The sequence below is a fragment of the Ananas comosus genome, linkage group 21, assembly GCF_001540865.1.
Source record: "Ananas comosus cultivar F153 linkage group 21, ASM154086v1, whole genome shotgun sequence".
Classification (NCBI taxonomy): domain Eukaryota; kingdom Viridiplantae; phylum Streptophyta; class Magnoliopsida; order Poales; family Bromeliaceae; genus Ananas; species Ananas comosus.
The window spans coordinates 332,696-352,058 of record NC_033641.1 but is presented as its reverse complement, the minus strand read 5'-3'; the positions used below and the strand labels follow the sequence as shown (position 1 = coordinate 352,058).

The window sequence follows — 19,363 nt, the reverse complement described above, 5'->3', positions numbered from 1 at the left end:
ATATATACATTTTTAAAAAAAGTAAAACAAATCAATACCTGAAAAACTCAGACAATAAAATTTTGGGCTGTAGAACAACCAGTTTGCATGCGGCATCCATATCTTCATCGTTACAACGCACCGTACCGTATACAAAAGACTACAACCAGTTTGCATGTTAGCATATGTTATATTTACAAAAGAATTCAAGCCAACGAATCGGAGCACTTGGAAAGTAAACAAAGATGCCGAACAGCATTCATGAACTCCAACTCTCTCTGTGAATAAACCTAACGTAAGATGTAACCTAATGTCGGACCAGTACGCAATCTATATCAGAAGATCACCTCTATCAAAAATCCTGCTGTGGCCGGTAAAGAGTTACTTCGGGTAGAGGATATCATAATGGCCTGGCCTGTACAGCAAGGTCACATGGGGCCTGGGCCGAGCCGAAGCATTGCTCATGCTCGCTCCGTTGCCTCCTGTAGAAACACTCCGCGAAGGCTGATACTGGAGGCTCGAGCACGGGAAGAAGTCATGTCGGTTGGCCTCGAGGGTTCCGGAGCTCGATAGGGTTGGGGAGGAGTCGATGTTCAGCACACTTACGGGCACGCCCAGCGCGTCCACCAGCGCCGTGATCTGCAAGTGGTCAACTTCGCTGCCCATCCTGACGACCTCCTCCGCGCAGAACTGTTTGCCCAAAGCAGCAAATCAAGAGAGGGCGAGAGAGAGAGAGAGAACTCTAAATGAATATTATTCTATTGGTGAATTCAGAGGATATGCTTGCCGAAGGTAACTAGAAAATTCGAAAGCATTCAAAGGGGGAAAGAAGGAAGAAAATCTCTTCTGATCGCCCGATTGCCCGTTCGTTGAGAAGTGGAAAGATTCGTATTTTTAGCATTACGGAGTATGCATCAAGAATGTTAACGAAATAGCAAAGATTGTTGTATCTGGCAGAGCTGTAAGTTTGCGAGCATCGAGGCAATGATAGGTGGACTGAAAATTGCATCACTGTTCGGCTGCGGCAGCAATCATAATGAGGGGAAAGGAGAAAGGAAGTTCTCATGCATACGAAAATGTTAAAAGCAGCATCGGCACTAACCTGTTCCAGATTGCGCCCTTTCATGTCGAACAGAAAGGGATCAAAATGCTCCGCTCGTTTGCATATCTCGACGGAAGTTACTAACCTAAAGAGGCCAATAACTGACCAAGAAAATGCATCAATGCCGTTAGTTTCACAGAATTGCAAGAACAAATACGAAAATGTCGAACTACGCACACAAAGTCCGTATTTACATATGTGCCCTTTGAAACTGAGTTTATTTGCATTCATGCCCCCTCCACTGTATCTGTGCAAAAAGCGGTGCTTTGCAAAGATATCCTCAGCAGGTGGACACATAAATAAGTTTGTTTTTCAGGGGCACACCTGAAAATATTAACTTTGCAGAGATATTTAGGCAGTTTCATATATTTGCGGAGGTATGCATGCGAAAAAAAAAAAAAAAAAAAATCCCAGAAGGATAATAAAACTACAGCCTTGTAGGTAGGGATGTAAAACAGGCCGGGCGGCCCACGCATGCCCTCCGGCTGGGCTGCAGCCTAGCCCGGCCTGGGCCGGAGGCTTTGTAGCTCCGGCCCGGCACGGCTTGGCCCGGATTTGGAACTGGGCTGGGCCGGGCTTCCCCTAGCCTGAATCGGCACGGCAAATGTGGACCATGCCGCCCTTGGCACGGCCCACATTACACTCCTACTTGTAGGGTTCTGTTGCGAATTATTGTTTTTCTAAACACAAGTCTTATGCATCGGGATTCACCAATGATGGTGGATTGCACACAATCTATACATCTGAATTATTTTTTTAAAAAAACAGAAAACTATTTGTTTTTTTTTTTTCCTTATCTTTTCCGAAGAAGATGCCATTTTGCATCTGGCTGAGGCACATTGCAAGCTAATCTGCTAGTGTCCCCAGTCACATCAAATTCTTGTTAAAGTAAAAGAATGGAAACAATAACCAAACAAGGCCTAAGGTGTTAATTTCTTACTGAAATTTGACTTCAAATCATCCCGGCTCTCCAGCAGAAGTTGCTCATGGCAGTGGCTGGCTACACAAAGGGCATACCATATTCCTTTGCTAAGCATGAACTTTCACCAGGAACTTAATAGAGAATGGTATTCTGTGGTGTTTTAAAATTTTCCACGCCAATTTTGGGAGATGCCAACAACAAGTTGTTAGTTAGCATCTACCTTGTAGAAGTTTTTCTCCACTCCATAATATTCATAAGCAGGCCAATGAAATCCTGCAAGATGTCAGAAAAACACAACCCAAAACAGAACATCAGAAATAATCGTAAACTAGATTGTTTTGAGAAGACAATTTAGATGTAGGACTGGATAGTGACAAACATCTCTTATAATGAGGTCATACAGCAAACAATTACTTGGTCAAGGAACCTTAGAAGAAAATTATCTTGCGCAGTCAAACTCGAACAACTTATTATCTGACAAACTAATACCAAAGTCCAGAAGCAAAACGTGAGCATTGCAACTCCAGAATCAATATTAATAATATTATATGCCTTTTGGAGGTTCCGTAGGTTTTTTTTTTTTTTTTTTAATTGTATAAAGTTGGCTACTTCCCATTTCGCACAGTGTTGTGATGAATATCATGATCAGCAATTGGACAAAAATTGAATAATTTGTCTTTCTATTGGATATCTGTGTTGGGAGGTGATGGATGCAGGTGGGTTGTTTCGTTGACTAGTTGCTGAGAGTGGCACTTCATGTGAAATAACTAATTATGGGAAAGTAAAAGCACAAGCTTCTTGTTAAAAGGATTATATTGAGAGAGTTGTTAGTGCTTATCAAATAGTTTTACTCAAAACTGCATTTCTGCATAAAGCTTCAACCGGGCGAAACAAGTGCTTAGAAAATTTCTAGCCAAACACAGATCATGTACCCTCATTTTACCAAGCGAAACGGTTATGTTGAAAGAGTTGTTAGTGCTTGTCGAATAGTTTTACTCAAGCTGCACTTTTGCAGAAAGCTTCACCCAATTCCTAGCCAAACATGGATCATATACCCTCGTTTTAACAAGTGAAACACATCAAGCAAATAAAAGAGCCGCCAAACGTAAAACATTATAAGGATAGCTAAAGGGGAATTGGGCAGGCTTACTGAATAGTGATTTTCAAACAATGAGCTGGGCTTTCCAAGATTTTGATATGCCATCTTGTAATTCTGAAAAATTTGAAGAATCTGCAAGGCTTCTTCCTCATATTCTTCATCTCCCATGGCAGCAACTTGCTCCTATTTTGTACATTTAAAAAATCGGTATATAAAACAAAGAACTTGCATTTAAAAAAAAAAAAACAGAAAGTTTCTCTCTTTTGTACTGAGAAGAAGACCCGTTATCTTCAAAAGAATAAAGGATGGAGAGTGCAATACCAGGTAGGAAAATACGAAGCTTCTGTAGAAACAGTTACCATCTCGACACGAGCGCCTAAAAGAAACATACTTTCCACAAAGTCCCTGCATCATAAATAATCAGAATAATAAAATCAACGCCAGTTTGCAATAGGAATTGACTTAGAATGCTTTTGGAAGTGATTTTTTATTTGTTGGAAATGCATCATGATACAGGCGCGCACACTATTGGTAAAAATTTTGATGTGCATAATACCGGCATGCATCCTAAAATGGGTCCTTGCAAATCTTACTGCTCGTTAAGGCACAGAAAGCGGAAGCACAGCTTTCAGTCCTTCCACAAGTGTTGACACTCAATTAATATGATAAATTCTTTCTAGTTGCTCTGGAACAATTAGGAGATTTTCTGGAAGAAATATGGGGTTATGCTTCTGGTGGCAACATGCTATTGGGTAGTGGTCCCGCTTATAGGGTCAAATCAATACGTTCTAAGAAGAAACATTTGAATATCAATCTCATCGATCTCACAAGTATTATACCAAATCCCATCAATAGAATAAAAAAGGGGTAATCACAGTTAATACTGATTAACAAAATCAAATTAGCGAACCTTGATCTTTTCCTGAATGACGAAGCTATCTGATGGAAAATCAGAAGCTAATGCTGACGACAGAGGCTCCTGCAGCACAACAAAAGTTGATTAGAATAAAACAGAAATCCTTTGAAGGAATCGCGACGAGTGTTAGGGACACATGATCCTAACAGAAGAAAACCTATTGAAAAGAGATCCATAAATTAACATATACAACCCTTATTGTCTTATCTTTAGAAAGGCATTCTAGGCTCAAGAAGTTCAAAACACTAATGAATTTAAAAAAGACACAAAAAAGAATGAAATTAAGGAGAAAAGGACTGATAGATCCTGACCTTCTCCCCAATGCAGGGCATTTTGTTGGCTTCCTCAGCCAAGATAGCCAGCTGCCGCATCGTGCCATCGTCACCGCCCGTTAAACTGATCCCATGGTTCGATCCATCTGAGGTGACAGCGGTTGACGATGATGGTACGCCAATGTTGCAAGCCAGTTGCATCAAGGCGTCGCAGATTGCATCTTCGTCGACAGTATTGATAGGCACGGAAAGATTCTTCTCAATACTGATTTGATCGACACCTTCCGCCAGTGGTGCCTTCACAAAGTTTTGATCAACGCCTTCCACCAGTGGCGCATTCCCTTTGTGATCCAAGCCTTCTTCCTAGATGAAATTTTCAGTCTACACTCATTATAAAGATTAAAGAATGCTAAGCTTTAATCTTTCAAAATATATATGTATATAAAGAGCGCTAAGCATAGGTTTTGAATGTGGTGCAAAATCATACACAAGTAGCTTTTTTTTTTAAAAAAAAAACAGAAGACACAAAGAGTTCATTCCCTATAATTCATTTTTTTTTTCCGACTGTACAGAAAGTCAAGATGAGCTTTCTTTTCAGACTCGTGTTAGAGAGGTTTCAAGATCTAATAAAATCAATATTAAACAACACAATCTGCAAAAAATTTACCTCATTATTGCAAATCAAATAAGAAAACGCCCTAATCATTTAATGAGATCACGAATCGAACATTTATACACAACAAATAAGCCTAACTAGTTTGGTGCTTCAGATGCCAGCAACAGTAGGGAATCAATAGAATCAACACTAAACAACACTCTTCACAAGAAATTGATATCATATTGCAAAGTAAGAGATCACTAATCGAACATTTACACACGACATATAAGCCTAATTTGGTTGCCTCAGATGCCATCAGCAGTGAAAGAATCTAATAGAATCAACATAAAACATCACAATTCTCAAGAAACTTATCTCATATTACTATGGCCCTTCGGATTCCATTAACAGCGAATAAATCTATTAGAATCCACATGAAACAACGCAATTAGCAAGAAATTTATCTCGTAATTGCAAATTAAACAAGGGATCACCCTGGTCATTTCAAAGAGATAAGCAACCAAACATTTATAGGCAGTATACGAACCTAATTTGAGTGATTGCGGGATCTCCAGGGTTCACGAACAACAAACAAATCAAAGAAGACGAGTAAAAATAGAACCGATATATAAAGAGATCAAGAATGGTGATAGATCGAGACCTTCTCCGCGAGATCCATCTGCTGCAACTCGGCATCTTCCGAGGCGGCGGCAAATAAGGCCATCACTGAAACTCCGTCGAGGTCCTCCTCCGCCGCCGCGTCCCATGAAGCTGCGGCATGCTGCTCCGTCGCCGCCGACGATGACGACGATGACGACGACGACATCCACGGCCGCGGCGACGAGCAAGGCAGAAACACCGAAGACGGCGACGGCGATGGCGACGACGGTGACGAAGACGACAGGGACGGCGACGGCGACGGCGACGACGACGGCGGCCACGAAGACGACAGGGACGGCGACGGCGACGTCGACGGCGGCCACGACGACGACAGGGACGGTGACGGTGACGTCGACGTCGACGGCGGCGACGAAGACGACAGGGACGGCGACGGCGGCGACGAAGACGACAGGGACGGCGACGGCGACGGCGACGTCAACGACAACGAAGAGGACAGGGGCGGCGAAGGCGACGACGACGACGACGACGACGACGACGACGACGACAGGGTCGACGACGACGACGGCAGGGTCGGCGACGGCGACGGCGACGTCGGCGTCGACGGCAGGGACGGCGACGACGGGGGCGGGGACGGCGACGACGACGAATCTCCAGCGAAATGCGGCGGCCCCAGGACGCGTCCGCGCCGCAAGGGCTCTTCCGCTCTCTTGGGCACCAGCACTCGGCGCCCTCGTCCCCGCGGCGAGAGTAGCTTCCGAATAACCGCCATTTCGCTCGACCATCCGATGCCCGCTACCGAGAGGCTTCTTTACATCGATTGTAAAAATGTATCCAGAATCGGGTGCTGTCCATCGAACGGCTCGCGTCCTCGCGCTTTCCTGATCCTAGCCGTTCAAATTTTCCAATCCTTGTGCCCTCACCGTGCATGTACGGAATCAGGTGTACGTGTGTTCTTCATCGAACGGCCCACATCGCTCCCGGACACAAATTCTATGGGCACGGCCCCCAAATTACTTCATTTGGGGTTCACTCCCGATGGGCGCCGCATGGCACGGGTGTGCCACGCGGCGCCCATCGACCACTGCTCTCACAATATGGGGAGAGCGGTGAAAATTTCGGGTGCACTTGGTGCATCTATATTAGGTGCACCATAAAATTATTTTTTAATTTTTATTACTTTCAATTTTTTTTGAAACCAAATAGAGTGTAAAATTTTAACTNAAATTAATTTTATGGTGCACCTAATATAGATGCACCAGGTGCACCCGAAATTTCCACTGCTCTCCCAATATTGGGAGAGCAGTGGTCGATGGGCGCCGCATGGCACACGGCGCCCATCGGGACCGGCCCCAAATTAAGTAATTTGGGGCCGGTGCCCGTAGAATTTTTGTCCATCGCTCCCTTAATCCCAGCCGTTACATCTCTTTCCATTTTCCTCCCCTCCTCACCGTGCTTGTATGTACGGAATCAGTGTCCTTCATCGAACGGTGAACATCCTCCTGCTCCCTTGATCCCAGCCGTTAAATTCCTCCCCCCACCGTGCTTGCAAGGAATCCGCAGTACACGTGTCCTTCATCGAACGGTCGACGTCCTCCTATTCTTCTGATCCCAGCCGTCAAATTTGCCCCATCGTCGTCCCCTCACCGTCCATCGAACGGTCCACATCCTCCCGCTACCTTCATCCCAGCCGTTAAATTTCCCCNGATCCCAGCCGTTAAATTCCTCCCCCCACCGTGCTTGCAAGGAATCCGCAGTACACGTGTCCTTCATCGAACGGTCGACGTCCTCCTATTCTTCTGATCCCAGCCGTCAAATTTGCCCCATCGTCGTCCCCTCACCGTCCATCGAACGGTCCACATCCTCCCGCTACCTTCATCCCAGCCGTTAAATTTCCCCGATCCTCGGCCCCTTACCGAGCTTTATATATACTCCTCGCTCGCTCTCCTCCGCTCTTTCTCGGCCTCAGCCATCATCAACTGCGCAGGTACACACCCTCTCTCTCCCCCCTCCCCCCCCCCCNCACCTCTTTTTTTTTTTTTTTTTTTTTTTTTTTTTTTTTTTTCTTCGCCTCTCTCTCATACTTCAGACTTTCACACACACTCTCTCTCTCTCTTAGGTTTAAGGGGTTAGGGTTTAGGGTTCGACTCTTCGTTAGGGTTTAGGCATTCTCCGCGCTCCGATTTAGGGTTTACGATCTGATTCTCCCCTGATTCGCGCGGTGTACATCGTCTTCTCCGTTGGGAGGGAGCTCTTCTTCCTTGTAGAGAAGGTGAGAGAGGTGGATTTGTTGCTTTGCATCCCTTCGTTCTTGGAGGTGCCAATGGTGAAGCCAAAGAAGTTTAAGAACAAGGGAAAGGCCAAGGCCGTGGCTTCGGCGGCCGCAGCGGCAGCAGTGGGGGCTCCTCGAACCCCGGGCGCTGGGCCTTCGAATAAAAGCAAGAAGAGGTTTAAGGCTAAGAAGAATAAGCCCATGGCTGTGCCTCCCTTCGCGGCGGCATCGGTGGCGGCAGTGCCTCCCTCCGCGGCGGCATCGGTGGCGGCAGAGGATGGGGGAGCCCAGGCCAAGGACCTGGCCTCGGCTTCCGTTTCCGCCTCCGCATCTAAATCGGCAGCTGCGGTTGTTAATAGCAAAGGAGAGGAGCGTAAGGGCTCCGCGTCCAAACCTGCGGTTGACGGTAATAAGGTAAATAAGAAAGGAGATGCGAATAAGGTTAAGGAGCCTGTGGAGAAGAGCTCGGGGTTCATCTTTATGTGCAGTGCGAGGACGAAGCCGGAGTGCTACCGCTACCGGGTCTTTGGGCTTCCTAGGTGGAGAATTGAGGACGTCGAGAAGATCAAGCTTGGGGCCAAGCTATTCCTCTATGACTTTGATTTGAAGCTTCTGTATGGGGTGTACAGGGCTACATCAAAAGGTGGGCTCAACCTGGCTCCGGAGGCGTTCAACGGAGCATTTCCTTCTCAGGTAATTGAGCTTTTGGGTACATTCCTGCTCTTAGTTTAGTTTTTTTTTTAGCAAGTTATCGAACATATTGCCTCTGCCATAATTATGCATGTGGTGGTACTCACGGTAGATGGCTGCTTATCAATTTTGTTGAAATAATAAATTTTGTTGAAATAATGGAATTGGGCTCTTGTTTTCTTGGAGGCCATTTGGTTGATGGCATCCTTTATGCTACCGGGGTTTTGCGGACTAGGAATGTTAGGTTCCTATGCTTGTTCAACAGTAGCATCTGACATGGCCAGACTATAGGATTCCCTGAAAATTATCTTTTGTAAAATGTGGAAATTCAGTACCTATTTGGGCAATCATATTTGTGTGGACAAAGATACATCTTGATTGTGCCATAAACAGGCAATACTTCAACTGTACTTGTCCTTATCGTTACCACTTTATTCACCATCACCATCACGGTTGTTACCACTATTGTCGATCTCCCAACAAGCATAGATACCACCATTGCTATATCCATTGCCTCTGGGTCTATTAATGAGCTTTCCACTTGTAAGCAACTTGTGCTTTAGTTGGAAGTTTGAGAAACAAGGTCTCACTCACTTAGTTTTGATATTTGTAGTATTAGACAATCTTCGAATTGAGTCGTTCACAAGCAGCTCGCTTTAGGCTCCAAATGAAATGAACTAGCTTAGGCCTTTCGATTATGAAAGTTTGCGCATACTTTGATTGCATTTTTGCCACTTGTAAATGATGTACTTCAATTGCAAGCGTCATTTTTCACTGCCATTTCCATTATCAGAGTGTTGCTATTATTGTCGTCACCCACCACTACCGCCAAACTACTGCTGTTGCCACCCTCCCTGCTACTTCTACCACCACCAACCAACACTGTCCTTGCCTCTGAACTAGCATTGCCGCTGTTGCCACGACTACAGTTCCTACTACTATTGCAAGTGCCATATCCTACTATAGTTGCAGCCTCTATCGCCCTTCATCGCTGCCACAACAATCGTCTTCTATAGCACAAACGATATTTTGGCTATTATTATTGTCATCACTATCACCACTTCCTCAATGGTTATCAAAATTTTATCATTACAACTACTCCCATGGTTGTTGCCGCTATTATGACTAGTATTGTTGCTAGATTGTTACTATTATCTCCGCCTTTGCCATTACCATCACTATTAGCTCCTCCTGCTACCATCATCTCTATTATTGCCATCATTGCCAGTATTGCTTATCATTGTTGCTGTTGCCACTAGTGCTGTCGGTACTATTACTAATTTGCCCAATATCTTTGTCTCTCCATATGGTTGTAGCAATTATGGTCCACTACACAATTGACCCCTTACTACTTTTTCAGTGTCATGGCTAACTTCCATTTGGCACGTTAGTGCTATCTCCATTATTGCCATCTCTCTTTAGATTTATTGTAGTCTCGTGTTGAAGCTAATGTAGGTATAATACATTTTTAGGATTCTTGAGCCGCTAGATGAAGAGAAATGATTATCGTCGGTAGACCTGAGAAAACATCAGCTTACCAAGCATGGTTAGGCCAAGATTATAGGCAAAGAGAAAATTGCATACTTGAACCTACGTAAGTTGGGATGTTTTGAGCTATTGTAAGTTTGATGCGGCCAAGTGAACTAAAAAATAGCTACACTATGAAATTGGTCAAGGCTAGGTAAGCTAACTAAAGAATTGAAGGCATGAAGCCATTCCTAATTTTCTCAGTTAGTAGTTTTTGAGACTTGACTAGACTCAATGAACCAAGTTGGGATTGACTTGAGTCACTCGACAAGTAAAAGATTTGGCTGGATGTCTCTCATCTTTTTGGTTGAAGTCTCTCAAAGTAAGAATCAAGCACATACTGATTTGAATAAGGAGGAGAGGTTGGAATTACGTGAGCAAATCTAATTGGCAGCTGTGGTGATGAATCTAGTTTCGTAACAAGTTAAAGATAATGCGTCTTATTTTGACCAATTAAATTGGATAACTCTTTTTTGCTGATGGCAAGAGTTGTTGAAGTGTTGGAGGGATTGGTATTACGAGCTCTTTTGGTTTTGAAGACAAGGTCAAGCTATATGTTGCCAATAGTCAATGTGGATTTTCTTTTTTATTTGAAGGACATTAAAGTTTCGTGAACATAAGATATTGGGTAAGGGCATGGCTTTGACTATCCATTGCATGTCTTCAATGTATAACTAAATTGAGTATATTAGGGTATGTTTATCGAAGAGCTAAGTATTTAGGTGCAATACTTGATGGAGAATGATGAATTTTCAACGAAAAGTTGGTTGACTAACTCGTTAAGTGGAAAAAAAATGTTAAGATGTTACCTATGTCTATTTTTGATTTGTCTGGGATTCGACTCTTTTCTTGTCAACAATTTTTTAGATATGTGATCGGAGGTTGGCGATGTTACGTATTTTCTGATTTTATTTGGTTTCAAGTCCTTGCCTCAATTCGATGGAAAAACTCGATGGAAGGACTTGAGTGTAACATTTTGTGAAGTTTGAACTATTGAATAGTTCAAATAAGAGTTTAAGGACTAAAGTGGAACTAGATTCATTATAAAGGACAACCGGTGCAACTTGCACTAATCTAATTTTGCCATTTTATACTTGTTCGTAATGAAACTCAAAGGAAAGCGGACCATATAGTCCTCAGTAAGTCGAACATTACAAAAGACTATTTCGGGTAATTGCTAACGATTGCAATAGGCCTATCTTGTCATTTTTAAGTTTTATGTTTTCTTGGAGTTGGTTTTGTTTTGGAAATTTTTTAAGTTCATAAAAGAGCATTGGTTCTTATGTAAGGTGATAATATTAATAATGCCGGTTTCATTTAAAAGCTTTTGTAATTTGTCTGAGTAGATTTTATCTATGCTTTGTGATGTTGAAGAAAAATTATTGATACTGGCGATGACCTCACAATGTGTTAGCGGATGTGGAAGATCCCTCTTTTTGGAGATTATGAATGGCTAAGAGGTTACTTCTATGATAGTAAACTAATACAAGAGTTTATCCTATGCAGGTAAAATTTAGGATTGACAAGGATTGTCTTCCTTTACCGGAGGGCACTTTTAAGCATGCTATAGAAGACAACTACAAGTCAAAGGGCAAGTTCACCCCTCAGCTTAACTCAAAACAAGTGAGTTGGGATTCTTTAACTTCTTTATGTAGGAGGAATAGAAGAAGAAAAGGTTTTTTACATACACCCTAGCTAATTATGTATTTTCATACATATTTGTTTGCAAAATTTGAATTTCACATGTAGCCTTCAAGGACTTTATTTCTTACATATATGTACCTCATACTAAAATTTGCCCTCTTTGAAAAGGCCTTTCAAATGCGAAGCTTGACTCTCTTTATGAATTGAATAACCCTTCGTATATAGAGAGTTGAGCTGGAATGCTATCGGTAGCAAACGAGCTCTGTTGCCACCCATTTGTTTTCGATGATGGAGCCTTCAAATCAATGATCGGCACCGTTGAACATGATCTATACCACTTAAAGTATCTAGAAACCAAATTTCAAATCTTTTTGACATTATTGATTTAATGATCAAAGGGTTTCAAAATTTGTAATTTTAATAGTAGATATGAGGCGTTTTCTCGTTTAACGGTGTAAAGCTATTCAATTCAATTAAATTTTGGTTAGAAAATTCTTTAAATTATTTAGAACAAGATCTATACTCTCGATCTTGATTACAAAATTTCTATCATCACTTTTTAGAAGATAATCATTTTCAGCCGTTCATTTTTACGCCCACTTGATGGATAAGAGAATAATATCGAAAAAGTATGAAATTTGATTTCTAGATACTTTAAGTGGTATAGATCATTTTCAACGATGCCGATCGTTGATTTGGAAGCTCCATCATCGAAAACAAATGGGTGACAACGGAGCTCGTTTGCTACCGATAGTATTCCAGCTCAATTCTCTCTCTCTCTCTCTCTCTCTCTCTCTTTCTCTCTCTCTCTCTCTCTATATATATATATATATATATATATATATGCTAGCGCTACTGTACTCTTATGAGTATAGATCCCTTTGTACTCATAAATTTTTGGTCGTTGGATGAAGGGATGTGCGGTTAGGATGATAGTCCCCGGTTAGAATGATAGTAGTCCCTTAGGGTTGAATACGTGGTTGGTTGAATAGTATAATCTAATGGGTGAAAATGGTCAAAGGGGTAGATCTAACGGCCGATAACTTATGAGTATAAAAGGGTCTATACTTATAAGAGTATAGTAGACGGACTATATATATATATATATATATATATATATATATATATATATATATATATATATATATATATATATATATATATATATATATATATATATATATATATATATATATATATATATATATATATATATATATATATATATATATATATATATATATATATATATATATATATATATATATATATATATATATATATATATATATATATATATATATATATATATATAGTTGAGCTAGAATACTCTCAAAAGCACCAAGGGAGTGGTGCTTTTGAGTTTTTAGCTATTGGATGGAGAGATGTAGGGTTGAGATGATAGTGGTAGGTGGTGGTAGGTGGAATAGTGTTTGATCCAAAGGCTATTGGTAATGGAGTAGATCCAAAAGGTTAGAAATCTAAAAGCACAAAGGGTTGGTGCTTCTAAAAGTATTCTAGCTCAATTCTATATAATATATATATATATATATATATATATATATATATATATTTATATATGCTGGAATACTATTATAGTCTTTGGATTTTTCTGCTATCGAGTTTTTAACGCTTGAATGAAAAATTGTAGGGTTAGAATATGGTCCGGGTCCCCTAGGGTTTAGTGGTGGTCCCCCTAGGGTTGAGTGGATAGTTGGTTGAATAGTATGATCTAAAGGGTGGAATTGATTAAAGTGTAGATCTAACGGCTAAAAAATCGATAGTAAAAGAGCTCAAATACTATCAATAATATTCCATCTCAACTCTCTCTCTCTCTCTCTCTCTCTCTCTATATATATATATATATATATATATATATATATATATATATATATATATATGCGCACAAATACGTGTGCTTTCAGAAGCACGGTGGCCTTCGTGGTATCAAGTTGTTTTCGATGCTGGGACTTTCGAATTGACGATCAGTTCTGTTAGACTTGATCTAGAGTGTTGGAAGTATTTAGAAAATAAATTTCGTGATTTTTTCTTATTATTTATGTAGTGATCGAAAGGGCTCAAAATAAACGGCTAAAAATAAAAATATCATATGATACTAAAGTTTCAGATTAAAATATTGATCTTGTTTTATATAATATAAAGAATTTTCTATTAAAATTTTACGTGATTTGAATATTTCTATTAAAATTTCATGTGATTTGGATATTTTAACACTGTTAAACTTGCAAATGTTTTACCACGACTATATCGTGTTCACAGCTAATTTTGATCTTGTTTTATATAGTATAAAGAATTTTCTATCAAAATTTCATGTGATTTGGATATTTTAACACTGTTAAACTTGCAAATGTTTTACCACGACTATATCGTGTTCACAGCTAATTTTGATCTTGTTTTATATAGTATACATGATTTTCTATCAAAATTTTTATGTGATTTAGATATTTTTTTACCGTTAAACTTGCAAGTGGCTGACCATTGTTGAAGTTGTTGATTTTTGCCTCTTCGATCACTACGTAAATGATATCGAAAAATTGTGAAGTTTATTTTCTAAATACTTCAAATACTCTAGATCAATTCTAAAGCAGTTGATCGTTGATTTGGTAGTCCCAACATTGAAAACAACATGATAGCACAGAGGTCACTGTGCTTCTAAAAGCACACAAGCCTATATATATACATATACATATAGTAATATATACTCATACGTTGTACATATACATATATACAAATATATATACATATATATGTATGTATGTGTGTGTATGTGTATGCGTATGTATATGTGTATGTGTGTGTGTGTATATATATGTATGTATGTATGTATGTATAAATATATAGAGGTCGGCTTGTGTGCTTTCAAAAGCACGGTCCATGCTTTCGAGTTGTTTTGGATGATAGGACTTCCGATTCGACGATCGGCTTCATTAAATGATCTAAAGTATTTGAAGTATCTAGAAAACAAATTTTGTGATTTTTTGATATCATTCACCTAGTGATTAAAAGAACTAATCGTCAATTGAAAATAAAAATCTTATAAAAAGTGATGATATAACACTAAAATTTTAGATCAAAGATATTGATCTTATATTATATAATTTAAGGAATTTTCTATCAAAATTTTACTTGATTTGGATATTTTTATACCGTTAAATTTGCAAATGGCTCACTTCAACCATTGAAATTGTAATTTTTGAGCCCCTTTATTACTAGGTAAATGATATTGAAAAATCGCGAAATTTATTTTTAAGCGCTTCAAATACTCTATATCAAGTCTAACAGAGCCGATCGTTGGCTCAAAAGTCCTATCTTTGAAAACAACTAAAATGCACAAAGGCCTTCGTGCTTTCGAAAGATACCAGTCTTGTTTGATGTGTGTGTATGCGTGCGCGCGTAATATGTAGAGTTGAGCTAGTACACTATTGATAGTATATGAATAATGTTTACTATCAACTTTTTCACCTTTAGGTATTACTATTACACCTTTGAATTATTACTATTCCACCGACCCCCACTAAACCCTAGGCATCCAATGGTCAAAATTTGATAATTAAACACTATTCTTATACTATCAATAGTATTTTAGCTCCATTATATATATATATATATGTGTGTGTGTGTGTGTGTGTGTGTGTGTTTGTGTAGAATTGAGCTCCTATGCTTCTAAGAGTACGAGTCACTGGTGCTCGTAGGTTTTTAGCCCTTGGATTAAGGGATATGTGGTTAGGATAATTGTGGTCCCGTAAGATTGAGTAGGTGGTTGGTTGAATAGTATGATCTAACAGATGGAAATGGTCAATGGGGTAAATTTAATGGGGGAAATCATACAAGTATCAGGTGCTTGGTGCTTTTGAAAGTACCATAGCTGAACTCTATATATTTATATGTATGTATGTATGTGTGTGTGTGTATACTAAAGTTGGAATACTTTTGGAAGTAAAAGGAGCAGTTTATTTCTGCATCGTTTCTGGTGATAGGACATCTGAATCTAGAGGTGGCAATCCAGCTCGTTGTTCGCAAGCCAGCTCGTGTTTGGCTCGAAATGAGCTCGAGATCGAATCACTCGTTTAGTAAACGAGCCGAACATGAGTTGAATTTTTCGGCTCGTTTATTAAACGAGCGGAACACGAGCTGCGGTCAACTCGCTCGTGTTCGGCTCGATAACAGCTCGAATGCATATATTTTATATTTATATAGTTTATTTAATTTATATTTATATATATAAATAAATAACTATATATATAATATATATTTTTATTATTTAATTTTTAGCAAAATAAAAATATAAAGACGAACTCAATTATAAAAAGACTAATTTATATGTAAAGTTTCAACTATTAGATCAAAATTTAATGGATAAGATTTTATAAGTTTATTTTTTATATATATTCAATATTATCCGTTTAACTTATTGTTCGTTGGCCAGCTCGTGAGCCAGCTCGTGTTCGGCTCGTTAATAAACGAGCTAAACACGAGCTGAATTTTTCGACTTGATACTTTAACGAGCCAGCTCGTGTTTGACTCGTTTATTAAATGAGCCAAACACGAGCCGACCCCAGCTCGCTCGTGTTCGGCTCGTTTACACCCCTATCTGAATCGATGATTGACTTCCTTAAACATGATCTATGCTATTTAAACTTCCTAGAAATTAAATTTCACGATTTTATGATTTTATTTTTCTAGTGATCCTGTGGTGTCAAATTTATTTTATATCAGCCAATTAAAAAATATCGAACTTTCGAACCACTTGAAGACTTGGCAAACGATATAAAAAATTATAAAGCTTGAAACTTAAAATGTTTGAATACCCTCGATCATGTTTAAAAATGCCGATTGTTGATTCGGATGCCCTATTGCTAGAAACAATGCAGAAGAAAATGGGCTCGTTTACTTCTAGAAGTATTTCAGCCTAGCTCTCTCCCTCTCTCTATATGCATATACACACGCGCGCACACACATATAAAAGAGATTTTGCAGGGATGTATGTGAAGGTCCCTACAGTAAAAAGGTGTTGGAGGCTTAGAAGGGAGATCATCGTCCTTTACATATACTTTCCCTTGCTAATTGTTATTAATAGTCTTTTTGTTGTTTAAGTTACTTCTTGCGCATGTTGTAGGTCCGTAAATTGCTGGACTTATTCAGGCCCATTAATTTAGTGTCGCCGCCAGCACCCGTGCAGTACATTGAGAGGCTTCCCCCACCTCCTGTTGTTCATTTGCCGCCTCCCGAGGATCCGTATAGATGCGGACAGGTGTTACAAGCTCCACCTCAAGTCGAGCCCCAATATGTGTATCAGCCTCTCCCTCGTGCACCTGACCCATATGCACATCAACCTCCTTTTCGTGTAGCTGATCCATACGCACATCAACCTCCTTTTCGTGTAGCTGATCCATACGCACATCAACCTCTCCCTCTTCCAGCTGATCCATATGCACATCAACCTCCCCCTCTTGTAGCGGATCCATACGCACATCAACCTCCTCCGGTTGTAGTTGATCCATATGCACACCACCGATTTGCACCTGCTGCTCCGGAACCTCCACCTGTTCATGTGGCCGTCCTGCCTCCTAATGATCCATATTATCCAGCTCCCGTAAGTGATCCATATCAAGTGGAAGCTGTGCGAGCTTACTATCCTGAAAACCCTGTTCAAGCTGAGCGGTATGTACGGTCTCCGCGCCCCCCCCCCCCTCCATAAAAATATTAGCACATAGTGTAGTTGCTTTTATGCTTGATTTATTTGTAATTTAACTCTTTGTTCGTATTCTGTTTAGATATCGGATCGCTTTCTCTGCGTTTAAATCTCTGAATAATTTAGTTGTAATTCAAAATTCCTTAGATGTATTTGAACATGAGTAATTGGAGAAGCTGCATTCACCCAAAAATTTTTAGCAATTAACATTTAACTGAGCAATTATTTTGTTCGGTAATTTTTAGAGAATCTTAATTAGAAGAATAAATGGTCAGATAAGAACTTACCCTGTGAGAATCATCCAGCTCCAAACACCAATTATGCAAAAGAAACTGATAAAGAGTAATACTGAACTTGGAAATCTGGTACGTGCCAACTCGAACCATTTGCGAGAAGACAAAAGGAATTCAGTAACTTCAATCCTTTACCTTGTTTATTCCTTGGAATAGATTGTGTTTGTAGCAGTGAGTTGTAATTTCATTCGTTTTAGTCGGCATAGGTTGTTTTCTGCTGTGAATGACAATGGTAAACAGAGAGAAAAATGAAGGTCTAACTGGTGTAACTTATGGAGCTATTTTGAGGTGGAAATTTGTGGATCAGGAAGGTTGTTATTAGGCTTTTTTTGTTACTAGGGACTTTTGTAAATAGTAGTTGATTGCAAAATTTTTGTTTGCATCCCATGCTTCCACATTTTTTTCAACTTACATATGTCATATCGATGATAACCAGTTCTTTGACGACCAAGTTTCACATTCTTGCCTTTATTCTTTAGTTCACATTTACTACTACTATGATGAACGGAGTTGGAAAGTAATTGGCCATATATTGCTTCATGTTTGCATGTACAAGTTTCATAAGTATTTTCATGGTCATCTATAAGTATTTTTGTCGATGCTTCATTGTATATGGCACAGCTTAAACATTGATCAACTTCGCGGTAGCATACGATTTGTAACTCTTCTGCTCAATTTTTACGCTTGTTTTCCCTTCAGTATTGCGTATAGACTCGTCCCTGAGGTGATTCCGAGGGACCAGCTCCAAGGAAGGGACTACCGGCAATTAACGGCCCGGGAGGGCGAAGTGGCCCCTCCGCCGCCGCCGCCGCCTCGATCTGATCATGTGCACGAGATGTACTACCCCGAGCGGTCTGCCATCAGCCACGCGCCGACACATTCCGCAGCAGCTGAGTTGGCTCCTCAGCAAGCCCTGCCCCCTCCCTCTCAGCAGACCTATTACACGACAGTCTATGAGGATCCGAACCGCGCATATGCTGCCGAGAGCTTGCGGAGGCCGGTCTCAAGCCGTGTTGATTTGCAGAACATGCCCGTCTCCTCCCTCTACTCGTTCGCGGGACCTTCCCCCGCATACCGCTGATGTTCCAGAGGATTCTAGAAGTCACTGGTTTGTATGTCTAACTTCTGTAAGCGCTCTTGCATCTCTCTCTCTCTATATCTCTCTTGGGCCCAACTGTTAGGACTGTCTTGCCATGTTACAAGATGATGGTTGCTCTGATGAAAATTGCAGCTCTGCAAATCTTGTGAATTGGAAAAAAATGAAAAATTGCTTGTGCTCTTCTATGCTTGATTATTTTGTTAGAAAATAATTGCTATATTCGATTCGATTCCTCAAACTTCAATTTTCTGTTCTGATTTGAATTGTTGCGATCGGTTAAATCAAGAATTTTGTTGAATTGCTTGCTCTGGTAGCGATTACCTGATCGATTTTTGTATTTTCATTTGCTAAAAAATGTAACTCTTAAATTTTCTATGAGTATATTGAAAAGATTTATAAATTTTGATTTTTTTTTTTTTTTTTTTTTTTTTACTATAATACCTCTCTAATAGTTGTAAAACATCTACTACGTATTAGAGGGATCTTTTGGTCTTTTACTTCCTTTAAAATTCTATAAAACCTAGAAAATGAAAAGGACCAAAAAGAAAAAGAGAAAATATTAGGCTGGCGCGGGCTCGGCTCGTGCCGTGCAGGCTCTCAATGGCTGTGCCGGGCCGCG

At 40.1% G+C, this 19,363-nt stretch overlaps 2 protein-coding genes across 2 annotated transcripts; one reads left to right on the top strand and one right to left on the bottom strand.

Annotated features, from left to right (window-relative positions):
• LOC109726725 (ubiquitin thioesterase otubain-like) lies at positions 36–5,820 on the bottom strand. Its single transcript, XM_020256510.1, has 9 exons — positions 5,550–5,820; positions 4,330–4,653; positions 4,013–4,081; positions 3,424–3,507; positions 3,154–3,285; positions 2,224–2,276; positions 2,022–2,125; positions 1,082–1,182; positions 36–669 (listed from the first exon to the last, which is right to left on the bottom strand). The coding sequence occupies exons 1-9, from the start codon at positions 5,712–5,714 to the stop codon at positions 361–363; spliced, it is 1,341 nt and encodes a 446-aa protein (XP_020112099.1). The 5' UTR covers positions 5,715–5,820; the 3' UTR covers positions 36–360.
• Positions 7,607–19,042, top strand: LOC109726244 (proline-rich protein 4-like). Its single transcript, XM_020255752.1, has 4 exons — positions 7,607–8,471; positions 11,502–11,618; positions 16,777–17,321; positions 18,345–19,042. The coding sequence occupies exons 1-4, from the start codon at positions 7,830–7,832 to the stop codon at positions 18,724–18,726; spliced, it is 1,686 nt and encodes a 561-aa protein (XP_020111341.1). The 5' UTR covers positions 7,607–7,829; the 3' UTR covers positions 18,727–19,042.